Source organism: Trichechus manatus, unplaced genomic scaffold (assembly GCF_000243295.1).
Source record: "Trichechus manatus latirostris isolate Lorelei unplaced genomic scaffold, TriManLat1.0 scaffold00053, whole genome shotgun sequence".
NCBI lineage: Eukaryota > Metazoa > Chordata > Mammalia > Sirenia > Trichechidae > Trichechus > Trichechus manatus.
In genome coordinates, this window is record NW_004443989.1 from 12,002,092 (window position 1) to 12,024,429 (window position 22,338).

Consider the following 22,338-nt stretch of genomic DNA (forward strand, 5'->3'; position numbering starts at 1 on the left):
CAAGATGGCGTCCAAATAGAGGCAGGAAAGAGAAAGGAATGATGGGAAGAAGAAGGAAAAATGGCGCCCAAGATGGCATCCAAATAGAGAAAGTCAGTTACCAGGTCTTACAGGTCTTGGGGCCAAAGTCCCCTCAGTGCAGACGCCAGGTCTCATGGGTCTTGGGGCTGAGCCCCTCACCACAGACTACACCAGGTCTCAATCGAGGGGAGTCACTCCACTCGTGAGACTCCAGGCAGGCGGCTTTTCAACCCAGTCTGGGAAGGGTATCTATTGAACACGCCAGATTTAACTAGAAGCCAGAGGGACTTGTGTCCCTGTTTCAAAATAAAAGAGAGATCCTCTGTTCATGTGGAAGCCCAGACGAGAGAAGCATATGTGGAGATCTACTCACAGGAGGGAGGGACACAGGACGGAACAAAGGCTAGTGTTAACTTTAGTCGCGACCAGGTGGTGCCTAAGCTGAGGCCGGAAGAGAAAAGGAAAGATGGTGTCAAAGATGGCACCTAATGTGGGGCGGGAAGAGAAAAGAAGATGGCACCAGACAACAGCAATATATATGTTGGCTGAACCAAGAATAAAGAAAAAACCATTGCCTCTTTGTCAAAAATCAATTGACCGTATATATGTGGGTTTACGTCTGGACTGTATTCTGTTCCATTGATCTATTTGTCTATTCTTTTGCTAACTTCATACTGTTTTGATTGCTATAGCTCTGTAGTAAGTTTTGAAATCAGACAATCCTCCAGCTTTGTTCTTTTTCAAAATTGTTTTGGATGTTCTCTTCCTTTGCCTTTCCATATAAATGTTAGACTCCACTTGTCAATTTCTATTTTTAAAAAATCTTGATTGGAATTATGTTATCTATAGATCACTTGGGAAGAACTGACATCTTAACAATATTGACTCCTTCAATTAATTAATATATTTTTATTTATTTAGATCTTTCTGAATTTATTGTTTTATCATTTTCAGAATACAAATTTTGTGCATATTTTATTAGATTTATACCTAACTACTGGTGTTGGATGTTACTGTAAATGCTTCTTTAAAATTTTCCGTATCTGATTGTTGCTAGTAATATAATTGATTTTTGTATATTGACCTGGTAACCTATAACCTTGCTAAACTTGCTTATTAGTTCTAGTAGCTTTATATAGATTATTTTGAATTTTCTATGTAGATAATCATGTCAACTTCAAATAGAGAAAATTTTATTTCTTCTTTCCAATCTGTATGCCTTTTATTTCTTTTTCTTGCCTTAATGCCCTGGCAAGGACCTCCAGTGTGATGCCAAATAGGAGTGATGAAAGGGAACATCCTGGCCTTGTTCCCAGTCTTGAAGGGAAGCATTTGATCTCATACAGTTAAGCATGATGCTAGCTGTAGATTTTTTGGTAGGTGCCTTCATCAGGTTGAGGGATTTCTCATCTATTCCTGGCTTGCTGAGACTTTCTTTTTTTTTGGTCATGAATGGATGTTGAATTTGTCAAATCTAATTCTGTAGCAGTACATTGACAGGGAACTGCCAGAAATTCACGCCAGGTTCAGAAGAGGATGTGGAATGAAGGATATCGTTTCTGGTATCAGATGGATCTTGGCTGAAAGCAGAGAATACCAGAAAAATGTTTACCTGTGTTTTATTGACTATGCAAAGACATTCGACTGTGTGGATCATAACAAATTATAGATAACATTGCGAAGAGTGGGAATTCCAGAACACTTAATTATGCTCATGAGGAATTTGTACATAGACAAAGAGGCAGTCATTTAAACAGAACAAGGGGATACTGCATGGTTTAAAATCAGGAAACGTGTGCGTCAGGGTTGTATCCTTTCGCCATACTTATTCAGTCTGTATGCTTGTCAATCTCTTTTATTTTAGCCATTTTCGTGGATGTGAAGTGGTATTTCATTGTGGTTTTTAATTGCATTTCCCTGATAACTAATGATGTTGAGTGTTTTTTTGTGTGGAACCTTACTGGCCTTTTGTATATCTTCTTTTGTGAAGCGTTTGTTCAGCTCTTTTGCCGACTCTTTTATTTGGTTATTTTTTAATTTTTATTCTGTAGGAGTTATTTATATATTCTGGATACAAGTCCTTTGTTAGAAATATGTGTTATGAACTCTTTTCCCAGTCTGTGGCTTCTTGTTGTTTGTTTTGTTTTGTTTTTTTTGTTTGATAAAATCAAACTTTAATTTTTTTTAATAGTTTGTATTTTGTGTCTTAAGAAATTTTTGCTAATGCTGACGTTTTGAAAGTATTCTATATTCTAGAAGCTTTATGTTTCTCGATGTTACTTTATGTCTATGATCCATCTTGAATCATTTGTGTATGTGTGTGTATGTGTGTGTCTTCCAAGTGTGGAAGGGGTCACAGTTCATTTTTTTTCCATAAGAGTATTCAGTTGTGCCAGAAACATTTATTTAAAAGACTTCTCTTTCCTATTCAACTTACTTAATACCTTTGTTGAAATTTAATCTAATGTGTATGAGTCTGTTTCTAGAGTCTCTATTCTGTTCTCTTGATTTGTCTCTCCTTATGCCATTACCAGGAATCCCTGGTGGCACAACAGTTAAGTACTTGGCTGCTAACCAAAAGGTTGGTGCTTCAGACCCACTCAGCAGCTCCATGGGAGAAAGACCTGGTAATCTACTTCTGTAAAGATTACAGCCAAGAAAACCCTATGGGTCTGTTCTACTCTGTCACATGGGGTTGCTAAGGATCGGAACCATCTTGACAGTACCCAACAACATGCTGAGCAAATAATCCGAGAAGCTGGACTATGTGAAGAGGAACACGGCATCAGGATTGGAGGAAGACTCATTTAACAACCTGCTGTGTGCAGATGACACAACCTTGCTTGCTGAAAGTGAAGAGGACTTGAAACACTTACTAATGAAGATCAAAGACCGCAGCCTTCAGTATGGATTATGCCTCAAAGTAAAGAAAACAAAAAATCCTCACAACTGGACCAATAAGCAACATCATGATAAACTGAGAAAATAATGAAGTTGTCAATTATTTCATTTTACTTGGATCCACAATCAATGCCCATGGAAGCAGCAGTCAAGAAATCAAATGACATATTGCATTGGGCAAATCTGCTGCAAAAGACCTCTTTCAAGTGTTAAAAAGCAAAGATGTCATTTTGGGGACTAAGGTGCACCTGACCCAAGCCATGGTATTTTTGATCACCTCATATGCATGCGAAAGCTGGACAATGAACAAAGAAGAATTGATGCCTTTGAATTATGGTGTTGGTGAAGAATATTGAATATACCATGGACTGCCAGAAGAATGAACACATCTTTCTTGGAAGAAGTACAGCCAGCATGCTTCTTAGAAGCAAGGATGGCAACACTTTGTCTCATGTACTTTGGACATGTTGTCAGGAGAGACTAGCCCCTGGAGAAGAACATCATGCTTGGTAAAATACAGGGTCAGTGAAAAAGAGGAGGGCCCTCAATTAGATGAATTGACACAGTGGCTGCAACAGTGAGCTCAAACACACCAGTGATCGTGAGGATAGCACAGGACCGGGGCAGTGTTTCATTCTGTCGTACAAAGGGTCGCTATGAGTTGGAACAACTTGACAGCACCTAACAACAACAAAGCTTCCATAACAAAAGACTGGAAAAAAGCAAGCAAATTAAACTCCAAAGTAAGCAAAAGAAAGGAGGTTAAAGAAAAGAAAGAAATGAAATAGAAAAAAAAAAATTGAGAAAATAAATGAAACCAAAAGCTGATTCTTTGAGAATATCAATAAAACTGCTAAACCTCTAGCCAGACTGCCAACACCATTGATTTGAAGCTTTTTTTCTAATATGGGCACTTAGCGCTATAAATTTCCCTCCAAGTACTGCTTTAGCTATATCTCAAATGTTTGTGTTGTGATTTTATTTTTATTTAATTCAAAACACTTTCTAATATTTTACCCTTTCCACTTCTTTTTTGATCCATAGGTTATTTACAAGTATGCTACTTAGTTTCTAGATATTTGGGGATTTTCCAGATCTCTTACTGATTTTTAATTTAATTCCACACAGGACATACTTTGTATGATTTGAATAATTTTAAATTCACTGAGACTTGTTCTATAACCCAGAATATAGTCTGTTTTGGTAAATGTTCTGTGTGTGTTTTAAAGAATGTGTATTCTGATGTTATTGGACAAATGTTCTATAAATGTCCATTAGGTCAAGTTGTTTGATAGTGTGGCTCAAGTCTTCTATGCCCTTACTGACTTTCTGTCAACTTGTTTCATCGATTTTTGAGAGTTGTTGTTAGTTGCCATCGAGTTGATTCCAACTCACAGCGACCCTATAGGACAGGGTAGAACTGCCCCATAGGATTTCCTAGGCTGAATCTTCACAGGAGCAAATCACCAGGTATTTTCTTCTGCAGTAAGGGGTATTGCAACATCTGAATACAGTTGTGATTTGTTTGTTTTCTCCTTTTAGTTCTGTCAGTTTTGCTTCATAAATCTTGAAGCTTTGTTACTAGGTGTGTGAACATTTAGGATTGTATGTCTTCTGGATAAACTGACCCCCTTATCATTATGAAGTGACCCTCTTTACTCTTAACTCTGAAATCTACTTTGTCTGATAGTAATATAGCCACTCCAGATTTCTTTTGAGAGTGTTTGCTTTGTGTACTTTTTTATCCTTTCACTTTTTAACCTATTTGTGTTTTTATACTTTAAATGGTTTTTTGAAGGCAGCATATACTTGAGTCTTTCTTTTTCTTTTTTAAAAAACTGATATGACAATCTCTGCATTTTAATTGGAGTACTCAGACCATTTAAATTTAGTGTGATTATTATTATGGTTGGATTAAATCTAACATCTTGCTATTTGTTTTCTATTTGTTCGTTGTTCCCATTTTCTTCTTTTTCTACCTTCTTTGGGGGGGGTTGTTTATGGTTCCATCTTATCTCCTTTGTCGACTTACTAGTTATACTTTTTTTTTTTTTTGATAGTTGCTTTAGGGATTTAGTGTATGTCTTGAACTTAACACAACGTACCTTTAGGTAACATTACACTGCTTAACATATAGTGTCAGAACTCTCCCCCTCCCAGCCTTTCTGCTGTTTCTGTTACCCATTGGTGTGCATCACCCCGGCTCACCTACTTTCCAGGCTCCTTAACAGGTATGGATGCAAAAGTGTGTACGAATTCCTAAGCAGAGGCCACGCCTTGTGGACGTGACCACTCCTCCGGGGCTGGTTCAGAGCAAGACTGTGCTGTGATTTACACACATGCGCATGGCTCAGCAGGTGAGAACGGGGCTCTCAGGAGCCTCGGGGTGCTGGACCTCCCAGTGGTGGGATGGCCTTGGCTTTGTCCTCAAGACCAACCCCACAGAAAGGCATCCGCACTGAGGCTGAGCCTGGGAGGCTGCTCCATCGTGGGTGCAGGGGCGCAGAGGTGACATAAGAGGCCAGGCGTGATTATGGAAAGGAGTCGGTGTGAGGGACAAGTAGGTCAGCATCAGATCTCTGGAACCACCAGCCCAGGGCCTTCAGGGTATCCTGCCCCACCTGGGTCCTTGTTTCTGCTGTGACCAGCATGGCAGCCACATCAAAAGAGCAAGGAGGCCATTGTGTATTGGAGTGGGCCTCAGCTTCCAGCACTCACCCTTGTCCTAACTGGTTAGGGTGTGGTGGTCTTCCTGGACTCTGCCCTACCACCGAGCACCCACACAGCATGGACAAGCCACAGCCAGGACTGGATGCTCTCCTGGGCCCCGCCACCCAGCCCAGGGTCTCTTCTGGCCAACTGCCTGCCTCCTCCCCGGCACAGACAAGTCCGAGCCTCTTCTGTGGAAGACTCTGGCATGCACAGTTGTCTGGGAGGAGAGCAGAGGGCACAAGATGAACACCCACACTGCTGAGTGCCGTGAAGGCCATAAGTAATCCATGCCTAGCCCCTGCTGGCTGACGGCACGCTAATTGGTGCTGAGATCAGACGCTCCTCACAGCTGGGGCACAGGGCTCCGCAGAGCACTGACAGGGCCTGCAGGGCTCACCCCGACACCACTCCTGGGGGCCCGGCCTGCAGAGCACGCCACATCCCCAGATACCCACACGGGGCCAGTTAGCATCATCTGGGAAGAATGGACATCAGTTTAAAGAGGGGGGACTGTGGGAAGACTAGCAGTGCCACCTATCCCCAGCGCACCCGGCACCACTGTCCACACCAACGCTGAGCAGCCACCTGCCATCTACACCAGTGCTGGGGGGCCACCGGCCATCCATGCTGACACTGGGAGGGCCAGTGGCTGTCTGGTTAACACAGACCTACCAGGGACAGGTTAGGGACCCACCATGACTGCCCCACTCTCAGCTGCACCTCGTCACCATGTGGACCTCTCTGTGGCTCACCGTAGGTCTGGAAATGGAAGTCCTCCTCTCTGCCTGGAGGTTTTCATTCCCACATCACCTTGGTGGTGCTGTGGTTAATATACCATCAGCATCTTCATCATGGACCTCTTTAGTGGTTTTTAACTTGGATTTGAGAGGGAAAAGGCCTTATTGAACAAAGCCTTGATGTGCAGAAGCTTGGAAAGTTTCTTTTAAAAAATCCACATAAGAAATAAGTGGGCAAAGAGGTAAGGGAGGAGAGGTGGCTGGGCTGGCCTCCAGCCAGCAGGGCCCCCAGCAGACATAGACACCTGCCGCCTCACTGTCAGGCCTGTGGGCACCATGCCCCCTGCTTCTCACGATGGACAAGCACAACAGTGCCTCTGGACCCAGCCCCACTCTGCAGGCCAAGTCTGATTTTTGGCATCCCTAAGCAGGCTTCTGAGTGGGCAGGGCACACTACAAAGCCCTAAGTGCCTGGTGGTAGCCAGAGCGCCAGCTCAACGGGTTGACAGAGCCGGCCACTAAGAATGCTCAGGCTGCATCTTCTCCAGACAGAAGCAGCCTCTCGAGAAGCCACACTGTGCTCAGGGTGTGAGTCAGGGTACTAGTGTGCATGAGCTGGGACCACTCCCCTTCGGTATAGGCTGTGCCCTTCCATAGACGCCCTTCTGTTATGACACACTCCAAGCCTGATGCTCACAGAGCATGGATCGTGAGACGAGGCTAAGGGGTGGGGCCTATAGTGGACATGGAGATGCCACAGGACCTGCTCTCGGTGTCCCCCAGCGGACTGATGTCCCACAGTAAACTAGTGTTCTGAAGTAAACTGGTATTCCATAGCGGACATGATGTACCATAGTAGAGGGGTGTCCCGCAGCAGACGGGTGTCCTGCAGTGGTTGTGGTATTCCAAGGACATGTAGCGACTACAGGGTGTCTGGTGGAGGGTCAGGGCTTGTTCGCGTCAGCCTCAGGTGCCGTGGTCGCCATGACTGTCCATGCCGGTCTTGATGGGCCTGTGTCTGTCTCACTGGCTGCTCGGCATGTGGCTCGCACCCCCCACCCCCACCCCATGAACTGGAGCCCACACATCACGGTGCCCATGGGGGCCCCTCATCTCTCCTTCACCCCTCTAACCCTGTCTTCTCGTCTCTCATTGTTCCCCTTTCCTGCAGGTTCTGTGGGGACCCCACTGCCAGGAGTGGAGGTGCGTATTGTCTCAGAGAACCCACAGAGGGAGGCTTGCTCCTACACTGTGCACGCGGAGGGAAACGAGAGGGAGACCAAGGTACGCTGGCTCGGGGACTGTGCTCAGACTGCTGGAGAGCTGACTCCGGAACTGTGTGCAGACATGTGCCAGGGCAACCAACTCGGGGACCACGTGCAGACGTGTGCTGGGCCTGCTGGCTTGAGGACCATGTGCAGACGTGTGCTGGGGCCACTGGCTTGGGGACCATGCACAGACATGTGCTGGGGCCCCTGGCTCGGGGACTTGCACATATGTGCCAGGGAGCTGACTCGGGAGGATGCTCGGAGGTGCTACCCTCTCTGTCGCAGCCCTGCCCCATGCCCAGCTCCTTGGCTGTGCATGGTTCCTAAGTCCTGCAATGCCTGAAGTTGGCGACCCCTCCCTTCGCTCCTAGACGGGTTCTGAGTTTAATGGGGAGATGCTCCCCCTCCACAGCTCCCACCCAGCGTGCCCTGCTCTCAGGCTGAGCATTGTTGGGGGATTCTTGCTGCTCTGCCTGCTAGCTGGGGAGTGGTTCCCCCTTACCCCCCACCCACTTCATCACCCCCACCCTTCTCATCCCCTCATCCTGTATCCCTTATCTCCCCCCATCTCCTTATCTCCCCCCATCTCCTCATCTCCCCCTGATCTGTATCCTTCATCCCCCTTCATTCCCCCTGCCCCTTACCTCCCCCATTCCGCTTGTCTCCCCATACCTCTCATCTCCCCCTGTACCCCTCATCTCCTCCCTACCCCCTCATCTCCCCCTGTATCCCTCTTTCCCCACCCCCTTCCCAGTGCCACTGTGTGCCTTGTCCACCACAATGCATATTTCATGTCAGCTCCCCAGCTGTCTACTGCCTATAAGCATGCAAGCACAGTGGGCATTGTCTGGTTATTTTTCATTTTTCGAGTTGCTCACTTACACGAGCACCAACACCAGCCAGTGACAATGGGTCTCTGTCAGCAGATAAATGCTGCACAGCTGTACGTGATGCCACCCTGCCACTGGGCTGTCCCACAGAGCAGCTTCCTCTTGTAAGGAGGTGAAGGACTGCATGGGGGGCGTGGGGGCGAACTGGCAGCAGGAGGCGGCGGCAGCCTGCTTCTCTTTATTTTCCCCTAAAAAAATTAATTATCTTGTTGTTCATCCATATGCGAGCTGTCATTCTGGATGGCAGGCTACTCTGCTGCTGCTTGTCCCCACCCCTGGCCACCAGCATCTCCACTCCCCTCCCTCTGTTCCCCTTACTGACTCCTCACTGCCATCTGTCACGAGGCCACATAGGACCCACGGGCAGGGGACATAACACTGTACCCATAGACACTGACTGGCAGCAGGCTGCTTCTCCTTGTCTTTTTAGGCGTGGTGGGTACCCTAGTCTCTATTACAAGTCCGTCAGGGGTGGCACTGACCCCAAATGGAAAACAGACTTCAGATGCTCCTCTAGCCCCTCTGTCCAGCCACACATGCAGCCGCCACACAAGGTGTTCTCTGAAGGACATCGAGAGAACCCAGCATCTGAGCAGTTGTGCAGCTTTTCTCCCATGAGTGTCATCCGAGCCTGGTGACAGGCATGTGCCGGTGTCCTGCAATCTGGCCGGGGGGCAGTGCTGGGGTCTCAAAGGCTGCCCCAGCCCCCAGCATGGGCAGTTCCCTAGGGATCAGACTTCTGTGAGCCCCTGCCTCTCCCCCACACCCAGAACCATTCAGAAGGACATAGAGCAGCAGTGGGAGCCCGGGGTACTGATTAGGGACCCAAGCAGAGACAGGGCTTTGGTGGGGGGGCTGCATTCCCTGCCCAACCCCACCCTTCCACATGTGCTTCTCAGCCTTCATGCAGCCCCACTTCCACCTGGTGCATGGCCTGCCTATCTGGACCCCGATGTCTTCTCCCAGAAATGTCCTCCTGCAGAGCGACCAAGTTGGACTTTGGGTTAAAGTTGTTGGGATGGCCGTGTGTTGGAGTTTGGGAGTTATCATGTTCCCCTGGGGCTTCTCAGCAGATCTTTGCTGACAGCAAGCAGAAGGGAGTGGTAGGCTTGGCAGTGGCAGCTCTCAGACCACAAGCACGTTCCGGGGACAGTGATGCTAAGACACCCAGCCACAGTTGCTTTCAGGGGGTGGGGGGTATTGCAGTGAGGACATTCTGGGGATGGTGACACTCTTGACACTTGGCCACGGCTGCTCTTAGGGGGTGGGGGGTGTTGCCACAGGCACATTCTGGAGACAGTGACACTCTGACACCTGGCCACGGCCGCTCTCAGTGGGGAGTGTCACTGTGAGCACGTTCTGGGGACAGTGATGCTCTGCCACCCAGCCACGGCTGCTCTTGTTGGGGGAGGTGTCACTGTGAACTCATTCTGGGGATGGTGACACTCTGACATGTGGCCATGGCCACTCTTGGTGGGGAGTGTTGCTGCAAGCACATTCCAGGGGCAGTAACACTGTGACACCTGGCCATGGCCACTCTCAGGGGAGGAATTGTCTTCATGAGCACATTCTGGGGATGGTGACCCTCTGACACCAGCCACAGCTACTCTCGGGGGAGAACCAGCCATAGTGTTGGTGGCCCGGGTATGGCCAGGGATCATGAGGACTGGAGAAGAGGGTGCTGGCTGGGACTGCACATAAGGCACTGCCTCTGAGGCCATCCTCAACCTGCATGACCAGTTGACCACTACCATGTCCCCAACACACAGCACGTTACCCTAGCCTCGACCCCTAATTCCTGCGTAAGACAGGAGGCTTGGTGTCCGCACCTGCTCATAGTTGGAAAGTGGACTCAGTCGTGTCCCAGAAATGCATGTCCACCCAGAACTTCCTACTGGACCTTATTTAGGAATCGACTCTTGGCAGATGTGGTCCTTCCTGCCTCATCCTGCTGAACTGGCCCAGGACCTCCTTGGCCTGTGACCACATCACCCTAGTCTTTGCCTTCGTGGGCACATAGCCTCTCCCCTCTGCATGTCTGTCTGCTCTTCTGTTTCTTATAAGGACAGTTCCATTCCTTCCGTGTGCGGGCTCTCCAGGCACTGGCTGGGTTGGGGAAGCTGCTAGAATCCTTGTAGGATGGACATGTTCAGAACCCAAGTAAGGACAGTATTTCTGCTGTAAGATTCTTTCAGGAGCTCATGAAACTTAGCCTGAGAATGAGAAAAGGCGTTCTTGGTGATTTTTTAGGTACCAAAAGTCTTCCTGGCTGCCCTTTATCACCTCTCTTATACAACATTGTGCTGGAGGTCCTAGCCAGAGTAATTAGGCTAGAAAAAGAAATAAAGGGCATCCAAATTGGTAAGAAAGAAGTAAAAATATCTCTGTTTGCAGATGATATGATCTTATACACAGAAAACCCCAAAGAATCCACTAGAAAACTACTGGAACTAATAGAAGATTTCAGAAAAGTATCGGGGTACAAGATAAACATACAAAAATCAGTTGGATTCCTCTACACCGACCAAGAGAACTTTAAAGAGGAAATTACCTAACTCAAAATGGATCAAAGTCCTAAATATAAAATCTAAAATGATAAAGATCATGGAAGAAAAAATAGGGACAATGCTAGGAGCCCTAATACATGGTATAAACAGAATGCAAACCATAACTAACAATGCACAAACACCAGAAGAGAAACTAGATAACTGGGAGCTCCTAAAAATCAAACACTTAGCTCATCAAAAGATTTCACCAAAAGAGTAAAAGACAACCTGTGGACTGGGAAAAAATTTTTCACTACAACAAATCCGATCAGCATCTAATCTCTGAAATCTACAAGATATTGCAAAACCTCAACAACAAAAATACAAACAAACTGGTTTAAAAATGGGCAAAGGATATGAACAGACACTTTGCCAAAGAAGACATTCAGGTGGCTAACAGACACATGAGGAAATGCTCATGATCATTAGCCATTAGAGAAATGCAAATCAAAACTACAATGAGATACCATCTCACCCCAACGAGGTTAGCATTAATCCAAAAACCACAAAATAATAAATGCTGGAGAGGTTGTGGAGAGACTGGAACACTTATACACTGTTGGTGGGGAATGTAAAATGGTATAACCACTTTGGAAATTGATTTGGCACTTCCTTAAAAAGCTAGAAATAGAAGTACCATACAACCCAGCAATCCTGCTCCTTGGAATATATCCTAGAAAAATAAGAGCCGTCACACGAATAGATATATGCACACCCATGTTCATTGCAGCACTGTTCACAATAGCAAAAAGGTGGAAACAACCTAAGTGCCCATCAATGGAAGAGTGGATAAACGAATTAGGGTATATTCACACAATGGAATACTATGCAACGATAAAGAACAACGATGAATCCGTGAAACATCTAATAACATGGAGGAATCTGGGTGAATTTAGTCAGTCACAAAAGGACAAATATTGTATAAGACCACTATTATTAGAACTCAAGAAAAGGTTTAAACACAGAAGAAAACATTCTTTGATGGTTACGAGGATAGGGAGGGAGGGAGAGGGTTATTCACTAACTAGATAGTAGACAAGAATTATCTTAGGTGAAGGGAAGGACAACACACACTACAGGGGAAGTCAGCACAACTGGACTAAACCAAAGCTAAAAAGTTTGCTAAATACAACCAAACACTTCGAGGGACAGAGTAGCAGGGGCGGGGATCCGGGGACCATGGTTTCAGGGGACATCTAGGTCAACTGGCATAACAAAGTTTATTAAGAAGATGTTCTGCTTCCCACTGGGATGAGTGGCATCTGGGGTCTTAAAAGCTAGTGAGCAGCCATCTAAGATGCATTATTGGTCCCAACCTACCTGGAGTAAAGGAGAATGAAGAACACCAAAGACACAAGGAAAGTATTAGCCCAAGAGAAAGAAATGGCCACATAAACCAGAGACTTCATCAGCCTGACACCAGAAGAACTAGATGGTGACCAGCTACCACCAATGACCACCCTGACAGGGAACACAGAGAGTCCCTGATGGAGCAGGAGAAACGTGGGGTGCAGAACTCAAATTCTAGTAAAAAAGACCGCACTTAATGGTTTGATTGACACTGGAGGGACCCCGGAAGACATGGCCCCTGGATTCTCTGTTAGCCCAAAACTACAACCATTCCCGAGGGCAACTCTTCAGACAAAGATTAGACTGGACTATTGGGACATAAAATAATACTCATGAAGAGTGTGCTTCTTAGCTCAAGTAGATACATGAAACTAAAGGGGCAGCTCCTGTCCAGAGGTGAGATGAGAAGGCAGAGAGGGTTAGGAGCTGGTTGAATGGACATGGGAAATCCTGGGTGGAAAGGAGGAGTGTGCTGTCACAGTATAGGAAGAGCAACTAGGGTCACATAACAATGTACATATAAATTTTTGTATGAGAGACTAACTTGAATTGTAAACTTTCACTTAAAGCACAATTTAAAAAAAAAAAAAAAAGTCTTCCTGGCCCTAAAAAGAAAATGATGGTAGCCCCACCTGATCTCCTATCCAAAGTGGTTTGGGTCCCGGGGGGAGGCATGATGGACAGACCTGGATGGTTGCCAGCCTGCTCGGCTCCACCGGTCAGTCCTCCCGCACTCATGTTCAGACAGAAAGCATAGGAAGGTCCAGTCCACCTGCACCGCATCCTGGGAGGCACCTGTGGATTAACGTGGTCTGAGAGCCCTCTACACACTGTTTTAATGTTCACCATTTCAAGTAGCATGAGATGCTGGCACTAAACCGTCCTCGTCTGACACAAGAGAAGGGACTGTATGCTGAGGTCCACCAGCAGAGTCTGGCCCAGATGGCCTGCAGCCACACTCCCTGCTCACCTTTGGGTGCAGTTAGTGAGGAGTCCTGCTTGAGACACTGCCGAGGTGGAGCCCAGCCTAGATCTGAGGGGCAGCACCCCACTGTGCCTGTGGTCCTGAGGGGGCAGCATGCGTGATGCTAAGCATGCCTATCCAGTCCTCTGTGCTAGGCACTGGAGGAAATCAGGCAGGGTCTCTGTCCATGAGGGAGACATCTAGCTGAGTGCAGCTCAGTTCCCCTCTGGTTGCTCACCTCAGGCTTGGCACTTGGCAAAAACACTCCTGCCTTCAGCTCTGACCCCAGGACTGAAGCTGTGGCCCCATGCTCATGAGAGCTTAAATACAAGTCAGTCTAGGAGAGGCTGGTTCACGTTGCAGGGATACCCTCTGAGGCAGGAGGGTCTGGGGTGTCCACTCCCTCACGTCTGCTCAACCCCATCGGAAGAGTGGACAAGCCCCCCTGCCCCATTGACCAGGCACTTCTTTGGAGCACTAGCGGTGGACATGGGGGCCAATCAACAGCATGCGGTGTTCATGGGGGCCCAGCCAACAGCATGTGGTGGATGTGGGGGCCGGCCAGTGGCATGCAGTGAACACGGGGGACAGCTGATGGTGTGTGGTGGATGTGGGGCCAACCGATGACATAGAGTGGATGTGGGGGATACAGGGCCTGCAGTGAGCTCATGGGGACCCTGACCAAGAGGTGTGTGCTCTAATGCACATTCTCTCCCACCTTCTGCAGGTAACCCCAGGCTTTGAGGAGAAGGAAGGGGAGCTCCTGGTCAGGGGGCCCTCTGTGTTTCGAGAGTACTGGGACAAGCCAGAAGAAACGAAAAACGCGTTCACTCCAGATGGCTGGTTTAAAACAGGTGGGACCCATGGGTGGGGCCCCCAGCAGGAGTGGGATTGAGGTCACGACGCCGGTGTCTCTAGGGCCTGTGGGTGAGGGGCATGGGCACCTCAAGGGCAGACCATCTGTTGACGGAAGTGACCACAGGGGAAGCACCTCTGGTGATAGCCAGGGTGCGCAGACACTGTCCTCAGGTGCCCCCAGCGTATCCCCACTGTACCCAGAGACAGGTCCCTAAAAAGGTGCAGGGGCAGAATCCTGCCCTAAAAGTCAGGCGAGGCGGTGGGGCGAGGTCAGCACCACATGGCCATGGTTCCCAGCACCAATGCCCCGAGCACCACAGGGCCCGCAGCTCTAGGAGGCCCCTTCCTGGTATTCCACTGCCCCTGATGGGGTTGCCCAGCCCTTGGTTTGGACTCCCAGCTTTGTGTTCAGGGCTACGTCTTCTCAATGGAACAGAGGATGTGACCTGAGCCAGGCCTCTGTGCAGGGATTATCGAGGCTCTGTATGTGTGTGCACACCTGTGCACGTACACACGCATGCACACTCATGCTCAAGCGTTTCCATGATTAGCAGGCGCTCTGTGTCACTCATGCTCTGAAGCTGTGTTACTCATGGCTTGGTTTAAGCAGTGGTCATGGGAGCTGACAGTAACCTCAGAATGACTCGGAAGCGACCCCTTTCTGAGCTCTGTGAGGAGAGCTGCCTCTGCCCTCCGAGTGCCTTGGCCACATCACAGCCACCCAGACAGTGCCCTGGGAGCCCCCAAACTGTGCCAGTCAGCCTGTCGTCCTCCTGCCCCACCACCTGCCACCACCTCACACAGCCAGAAGAACATGCAGAGCCACCAGGGGAGGGAGAAGCCTGGGCACCTGCACCTTCAGGCACCTGTCACAGGTGTGATATTCTGTGATCTGGTAATGCCACACAGAGAAGTGATGCCCCAGGTTCCAGAAATTTTAGGTGGAAATGGATTCTGTGAGCTTCTCTCCCCTACCCCTGCCTAGCTCCTCTGCAGCCGAGACCCCCTGGTCAGCACCCCCATTTCCTCCCCTCCATCACAGGGCTCTTCCTGTCCTCCTCCCTTCTCCCCCTCTGTACCCTGAGGCAGATGGGAACAGGATGCTGCACACATCTGAGAGGGAGACCAGGGAGTGTTGGGGAAAGAGACAGGCGTTCTGGGATCGGGGCGGGGTGGGGGCGGCACCTACTGCCCCAGACCCCTGTGTGTTGTCTGTTTCATCGGCTTGGAGCGGTGTGGATGGAGGGGGGCCAGCCACATTGCTCAGCCAGTCTTCACCTAGAAACTGCTGCCATCTGTGCCCAAGGTCACAGAGCAGGGGAGCCAGGTGGGCAGGCGGAAACCCCAGTAGTGTCGGAGTGCCCTGGGACCCAGCCACCCCATAAGTTTGCAAGCCCATCAAGTGGGGACCTCCAGGGTAGGGGCAGACAGTGTGTTCTCTTCTGAGGACTGGGGACACTGAGTGGCTCCTGCTTCCAAGGGAGCAGCACTTAGGGCCGACAGGTTGGTCAGGGCGGTTCCAACGCCACCCTACAATCCCAGGGCCATCTGCAATGGGATTTTTCACTCGATCACCCTCAGCAACACTTCCTTCTGCTGCTTCTCCACTTCCCAACAGCTGCGGTCAGGGGTATCTAAACCACATAGAAAGGGGTGGTCACAGAGCAAAGCCATGGACATCGGCCCTCTCCAGGTCTCTACGCCAGCTGAGGGGCACCGGGTCGGCTGAGGGCATGAGGCCAGCTGAGCGTCTCCAGGTGCTCTGGCTGTGGACCCCTGGGCTGGCCAGAAGGGGGCATGTAGAGTCACAAGGTTCAAAGAGTGGACGTCACATCAGCCTTGAGGGCAGGCCGGTGCCTGGGAGCTCACACACTCACAGGTGTGGAGCCAGATCCTAGTGGCCGTCGGGGCTGCCTGTCACCAGGCCCATGGTTTGACCGGAAAGCCATGGTGACACCATGTGCCCCCTGAGCCTCTGTCAGTGACAGGGTGCTGTGGCATGTTAGCACCATCCTCACCACACCCTCTGCAGATCCTGTCAAATAGGCTAATCTTCCCCATCCCGGTGTGGAGATGCTGCTCTGCACCAGCTCTGCCTGCCTTGCACTCCTGCTGCCTGAGCCCGTTTATTCTTAACTTCAGATAAAAGCCACAGGGGTTTCTGTACCAGCACAGGACCTAGCCCATGGCTTGGCCCTAGCAAGGCTCGGCACTGAGGGAGGCCATGGTGCAGTGGGCCAGTGGGGCTAAAATCCCTGGGTCCCCGCCTGATGAGCGTCCCAGTCCAGAGGAATAGCATGCATTAATTATTGTAAAGAGATGTCTTCAGGAGAAAATGATTTTGAAATTCTGTTTAATTTCATTGTGATGCGCTGCAAACAGGAAGGGAGTGTGTGCTTCTAATTGGCTCTCGGGGGTGCAGCCTGGGAGCCTGCGCTTTTGTCACAGGCCATTAGCAACACAGGCTGCATAATGAGAGCCACAATAAGCGCACAGCTGCTGCCTGCGGGAGAGCATGATGTTAAATAGAAATCAGAGGAATCGAGCTTAACCCTTTGCTCACGGGAGGCCTGGCACAAGCTGGGGAGCCACTGTCGGCTGGGGCGGGCCGAGTCCCCAGTCTGCCTGGCCGCAACCCCCAATGTGCAGAGAGCAGAGCCAAGTCCCTGGTTTACCCAGCTGCAGCCCCTACCCCATGCAGAGAGAAGGCTGAGTCTCTGGTTTACCTGGCCACAGGCCCCCATGTGCAGAGAACAGGGCTGAGTCCCCAGTTTAGCCAGCCACAGCACCACCGTCCCCTGCCATGTGCAGAGAGAGGGCCGTGTCCCTAGTCCACCCAGCTATGGGCCACTACCCCCCTGCATCCAGAGAGCAGGGCCAAGTCCTGGTTCACCCAGCCACTGCCCCAACGCATGCAGAGAGAAGGCCAAGTCCCCAGTCCACCCAGCTATGGCCCCCCACATGCAGAGAAGAGCAGGGAGGCTGACTCCTCCAACTCCAGCCCTGCCCGACATTAATTTGCCAACCTCAGGAGAAGCATGGGGGGACATTTGCCAGGGCCTCGGGGGCCTGCTTGGGCATGAGATCAGTGGTTTCCCTCAAGAAACTATTCCAGCAGCCAAAATGATCTCCATGGACCCTCAGATTTCCATTCCAAACATTGCTAAGTCTGGAGAGAGCCTATTTAAAAATCATACGAGCTCAACTGCAGGTCCCAGGGCAGGTGGGCAGTGGTTCTAGAAAGCCGAGCCTCCTGGGGGCTTCAGATTGAACTTGCTGCTCCAAGCTCTGATAGCAGCAGCCCTTTGGGGAGCTTGTTTGAGGGTGGCCGGGAATCGGGAAGGGTTAGCGGATGGGCTTGGAGTTCTGGTACTGGGGAGGATAGGGGTTCTTAGAAACCAGCAGGTGAGGAAGCCGGGCAACCGAGCACTCTGAGGAAACAGCCCCCAGATTGTTGGAAGGTGGAGACAGGAAGGGGTCCCGCCCAAGTGAGAGATTCACGGGAGGGAGAATGGTCGCAGGTGCAGCCACACCTGGACCCTCAGCAGCCTGGACTGTTGGCTTGTGCAGGGGCCCAGCTACAGGGCGCAGGACTATGCCACGGGTTGGCTAGTGGGTAGAGGAGGGGGCCGTGCTGTTCCTGTGGCCGCCCCCATTACCAAGAAAGCAAGAGCATCCTCAGGACCCGTCAGCAGCTCCTGCCCTTGTGCCCTTGGCCTGCAAGCACCTCTGCTGTGCGGGGGCCCTGGGCAGGTGTGACATCACACCTCCACGGGGAGGGGGCACGCATGGGGGCATGGTACCCACAGCCCTGCAGACGCCGCAGGCAGGTGCCTAGTGGTCCCTCCTAGACCCCTGACAGGTCCAGCTCATGGCCGGCTTCAGGGATGCAGGTCCAGCTGATGAGGGCCAGCTTAGGCTGTTCTCAGAGATTAGTGGCCTGCAGAAGTGGAGCAAGAGTTCTACTCCTACCCCAAGGGCCCCTCCACCAAGGGCAGGCAAGCACGTATGGGGGGCTTTCAGGCTGCTGGAGTTACCAGTGCGCTGCAGGGTCAGTGTGTGTCCCTGATGTAGAGAGGGGTCAGTACGGTGTCCCTGTCACACGGTGTGAGGCTCAGAGCATGGTGTCCCCATCACAGCAGGCCACGGTCTTCGTGTCACGCTGATTGCTGTTTTTGAGGCCTCCCTCTCCCCTCTCAGAAGTGTTGCCTGACAGCTCTTGAATCAGAAAAGTGGCTTCATTTCCCGTCTGCAGGTACCATGCTGGTTTGACATGGCCCTGCTGCTATTGAAAGACAGCCTCAGCTCTGCAGGCCAAGACCCTCTGTGTCAGCACAGCCCCAGGCTGACCCAGAACCAGAACCAGACATGGGGGTACCCTTACTGGGTGCATGGGGTCCCTGAGGCCCCAGTGGAGTTCCCTCTGTGACACAGAGCCGCAATGTCCCTGTGTTCCTTTCCTAGGGTGTACCAAGCAGTGGGCGCCACCCTGAGATCAGGGTGGGCCGTGGGGAGGTCTGGGACTGGGAGAGGGAACAGTCACAAGCAGGCGGACCAACGCTGCCGTGGACACGTGCAGCCCCCACAGTCCAGCGCTGACTGGGAGCACATGACACCCGGACTCATCTCAGGGGTATTGATTATATAGCATCTTAAATAATACATACTAACGACAAGTGAGTTGGAATCGACTCGACAGTGGTGGGTTTGGATTTTTTTAATGACAAGTAAATGTATTTGTAAGATATACTCAGATAATCAGAAAAAAAAAAGACTAAGAAAAGCCACCCATATGAACAAGGACTATCTGTGAGGAGGGGATTCTTTCTTCTGTTTTCTATGTCTTAGCATATGTGATTGTTAAGGTTGTGTGTCAGCTTGGCTGGGCCATGATTCTCAGCAGTTTGGCAGTTATGATGTAGTTTGGCAGTCGTATGATGATGAGATCACTTCCATGATGAGATTTGGTATAATATGATCACCTCCATGATGGGATCTGCTGTACGTAGCCAAGCAGTTGAAAGGGAGTTTCCTTGGGGGTGTGGCCTGCATCCAATATAGATGGACATTCTAGCAAGGCTCACGGGCTTTTGCTTGCTCTGGACCCTGCAGCTGGCTCCTGTTCGTCTGTCCTTCAGTTCTTGGGACTTGAGTTAGCAGCTTACATGCCATCTTACCTGCCAATCTTCGGATTCATCGGTCTTCACAGCCTGTGAGCAAGAGCCCTGCTGTCTGACCTGCCAATCTTGGGTTCGCCAGCCACTGTGGCTACATAAATCAGGAGAAGCCTCCAGCCTGACCCACAGACTTGGGACGTTCCAGCCTTGACAACCGCGTGAGGCATTTCCTTAATATAAGTATGTGTGTATATATATATATATATGTATGCATATATATATATATATGCTTTACTGGCTTTGCTTCTCTAAAGAACTCAGCCTAAGACAGCATATAATAAATACTATAATAATGAGAGGAAACTTTAAAAAACATTTATTTTTTAAAAATTACTGACAGAACAACAGAAAACAGAAGCCTTCATGGGAATCAGTGTGCACATGGAGGGGGACAAGTCTCCCCCAGTTTTGCAGCCTCATGAGAGCTGTGGACGTTACTGTGTGTGGAAGTGAGGGCTGGGTTTGCACACACCAAAGAATCATTTCTGTAACCTACTAAACCCCCTAGAAAAAACAGGCAAAGGCAAAACATCACAAAAGAGAAGTGCAATTGGCAAAAAAAAAATACTGAAAATGTTTCACTTCCCTTGTGATGAAAGGGGTGCAAATGGAAACAAATTGGAAACTTCTTTTTAACAGATTGGCAAAGATTCTTAAGAAGTTGAGGCTCTGAGACCAGAAGAACTAGATGGTGCCTGGCTACCACCAATGACCGCCCTGACAGGGAACACAACAGAGAGTCCCTGATGGAGCAGGAGAAAGGTGGGGTGCAGAAGAACTCAAATTCTAGTAAAAAGACAAGACTTAATGGTCCGACTGAGACTGGAGGAACCCCAGAAAGCATGGCCCCCAGACTCTCTATCAGCCCAGAACTAAAACAATTTCCAAGACTAACTCTTCAGACAAAGATTGCACTGGACTGTGGGACATAAAATGATACTTGTGAAGAGTGTGCTTTTAGCTCAAGTAGATACATGAGACTAAATGGGCAGCTTCTGTCTGGAGGTGAGATGAGAAGGCAGAGAGGGTTAGGACCTGGTTGAATGGACATGGAAAATCAGTGGTGGAAAGGAGGAGTGTGCTGTCACAGTATAGGGAGAGCAACTAGGGTCATGTAACGATGTATGTATAAATTTTTGTATAAGAGACTGACTTGAAATGTAAACTTTCGCTTAAACTACAGCAATGAACAAAAAAGAAGTTGAGGCTCAATGCAGCAAAACAGATATGTCTCTACACTGTGGATGGAATTGTATTTCAAGAATTTTGCTAGGAATATAGCCAAAGAAAACAATCAAACATTGAATCATGAAGATGTTCGTTGCAGTATTATTTATAAAAATGAGACATTGGAAACGGTTGTTCAACAGTGCGGGATGGTAAATACAATTACCCATGCAGCGGAATATTGTGAGGCCTCTAACTCACGTCTTGAAGAATATTTAATGACATGAGGGGAACCCCTGCTGGTGTGTGTGTGTGTGTGTGTGTGTGCATATGTGCATGTGTTGTGGGTGTTTTACGTGTTTGTGCCATGTTTGTATGTCACACAAGCGTGTATCCATGTTTAGACTTATATGTGCAAAGCATGGAAACACTGACTGCTGCCTCTGGGGGAGGCTTTGTATGACTTTTATTTCTTCCTTTGTTTTTCTCCTCATTTTTCGTCAGTAAGCTTTGTTAACTCTTATAAACAATTCTACATTGAAGTTCACACCTTCTGGTGTGAAGCAAGCCTTGTAATAACACTTTGCAAGATGGCAAACTTGCCGATACACGGGCATAAGGTTTACTCCATTCACTTCTCAGCCAGGTGTCTCATTCATGGCTGTCGCGATAAGTTTCTCTTTCAAGGAGCACTTTTATTTTGACCGATCAATCATACTGAGAAAATAAGGGAGCCAATGTGGCGTGTCAGTGAAGGCCACAGGCACCATCAATCCAGTGCAGTGGGAATGAATGACTTCGCATCATTTGACCTCCGTGTCTCCTCAGAGGGAGTCCTGTGTCTGCTTCTCAGGGCTTTGGGAGTTTGTGGCAGATGCCATGGTGGAGAAGCTCCATCAGCGTGAAGTGGGGCCATGTGACCTGTCTTCCAGAGCTGGCACAGAATGCCAGCAGGGTCAGAATGCTGCCCGTTCTTGCGGCGGCCAGCAGGAGCAGAGGTGGTCAGGATGGACACGTGGGTATCTGCAGCCTCTGAGCTCTGCGAGTATGTGGGCGAGAGCCAGTCCAGGTGTGTCCCCTTCTCAGAATTGGGCGGGGTGGGTAGTCTGTCACATCAGCATGCAGAGAGAGAACTGCCCCTTCTAGAACTTCTCTTGGGCTTTCCCAAGATGGGGTGCCAGGAGCTGTTTCTCACCACTCCTCCAGAAATGAAGGTCCGAGCAGGAGGAGATGTATTTTCAATTACAGATTCAAGCCGAAAAGAGAGGGCCCTGAATTTGAACATGGCGCATGAATCCTGCTTCAATCTGCATATCCAAGCTCGATGTAATGAGATTTCACTGATTGCTGTATTATATCTGTCAGACTAAGCCTCCCTGAGTGCACGGCAGATTGGAAGAGACAGGAATCTCAGTGGTGGAGATTCCAACTCTGGTACGAGGCATTTTGGTCACTGCGTTGTGAAAAAAGTAAAAGTCACTTAACTGCTTGATGTGTGTTTTTGAGTAGCACTGTGTCTTGGAAGTGTCCCTTTCTGGAGGGACGAGGCTGTGTGGTGCTGGTGTATTAAAGCCCTTGTTTGTGCCTCTGTGAGACTTCCCCAGAGGGCTGTTAGAAGTCAGCTCTGAGGCCGTTGGCCCTGTGATGGACGGGGGCCAGGAGAAGCAGACCACAGATCCCTTGTTCAGATGGACACGGGCCCTCTGCTGGGCATGTGCAGCCCCCAGAATGCTTCATGAGGCAGCCG

The 22,338-nt window shown here is 49.4% G+C and overlaps 1 protein-coding gene across 1 annotated transcript in view; it reads left to right on the plus strand.

Moving 5' to 3' along the window:
• The window catches only part of ACSF3 (acyl-CoA synthetase family member 3), a 91,571-nt gene that overhangs the window by 29,485 nt on the left and 39,748 nt on the right, over positions 1-22,338 (plus strand). The window contains exons 6-7 of the mRNA XM_004377806.2: positions 7,543-7,655; positions 14,117-14,243. Of these exons, the coding sequence (XP_004377863.1) occupies positions 7,543-7,655; positions 14,117-14,243 (240 nt within the window). The remainder of the gene's footprint in view (positions 1-7,542; positions 7,656-14,116; positions 14,244-22,338) is intronic.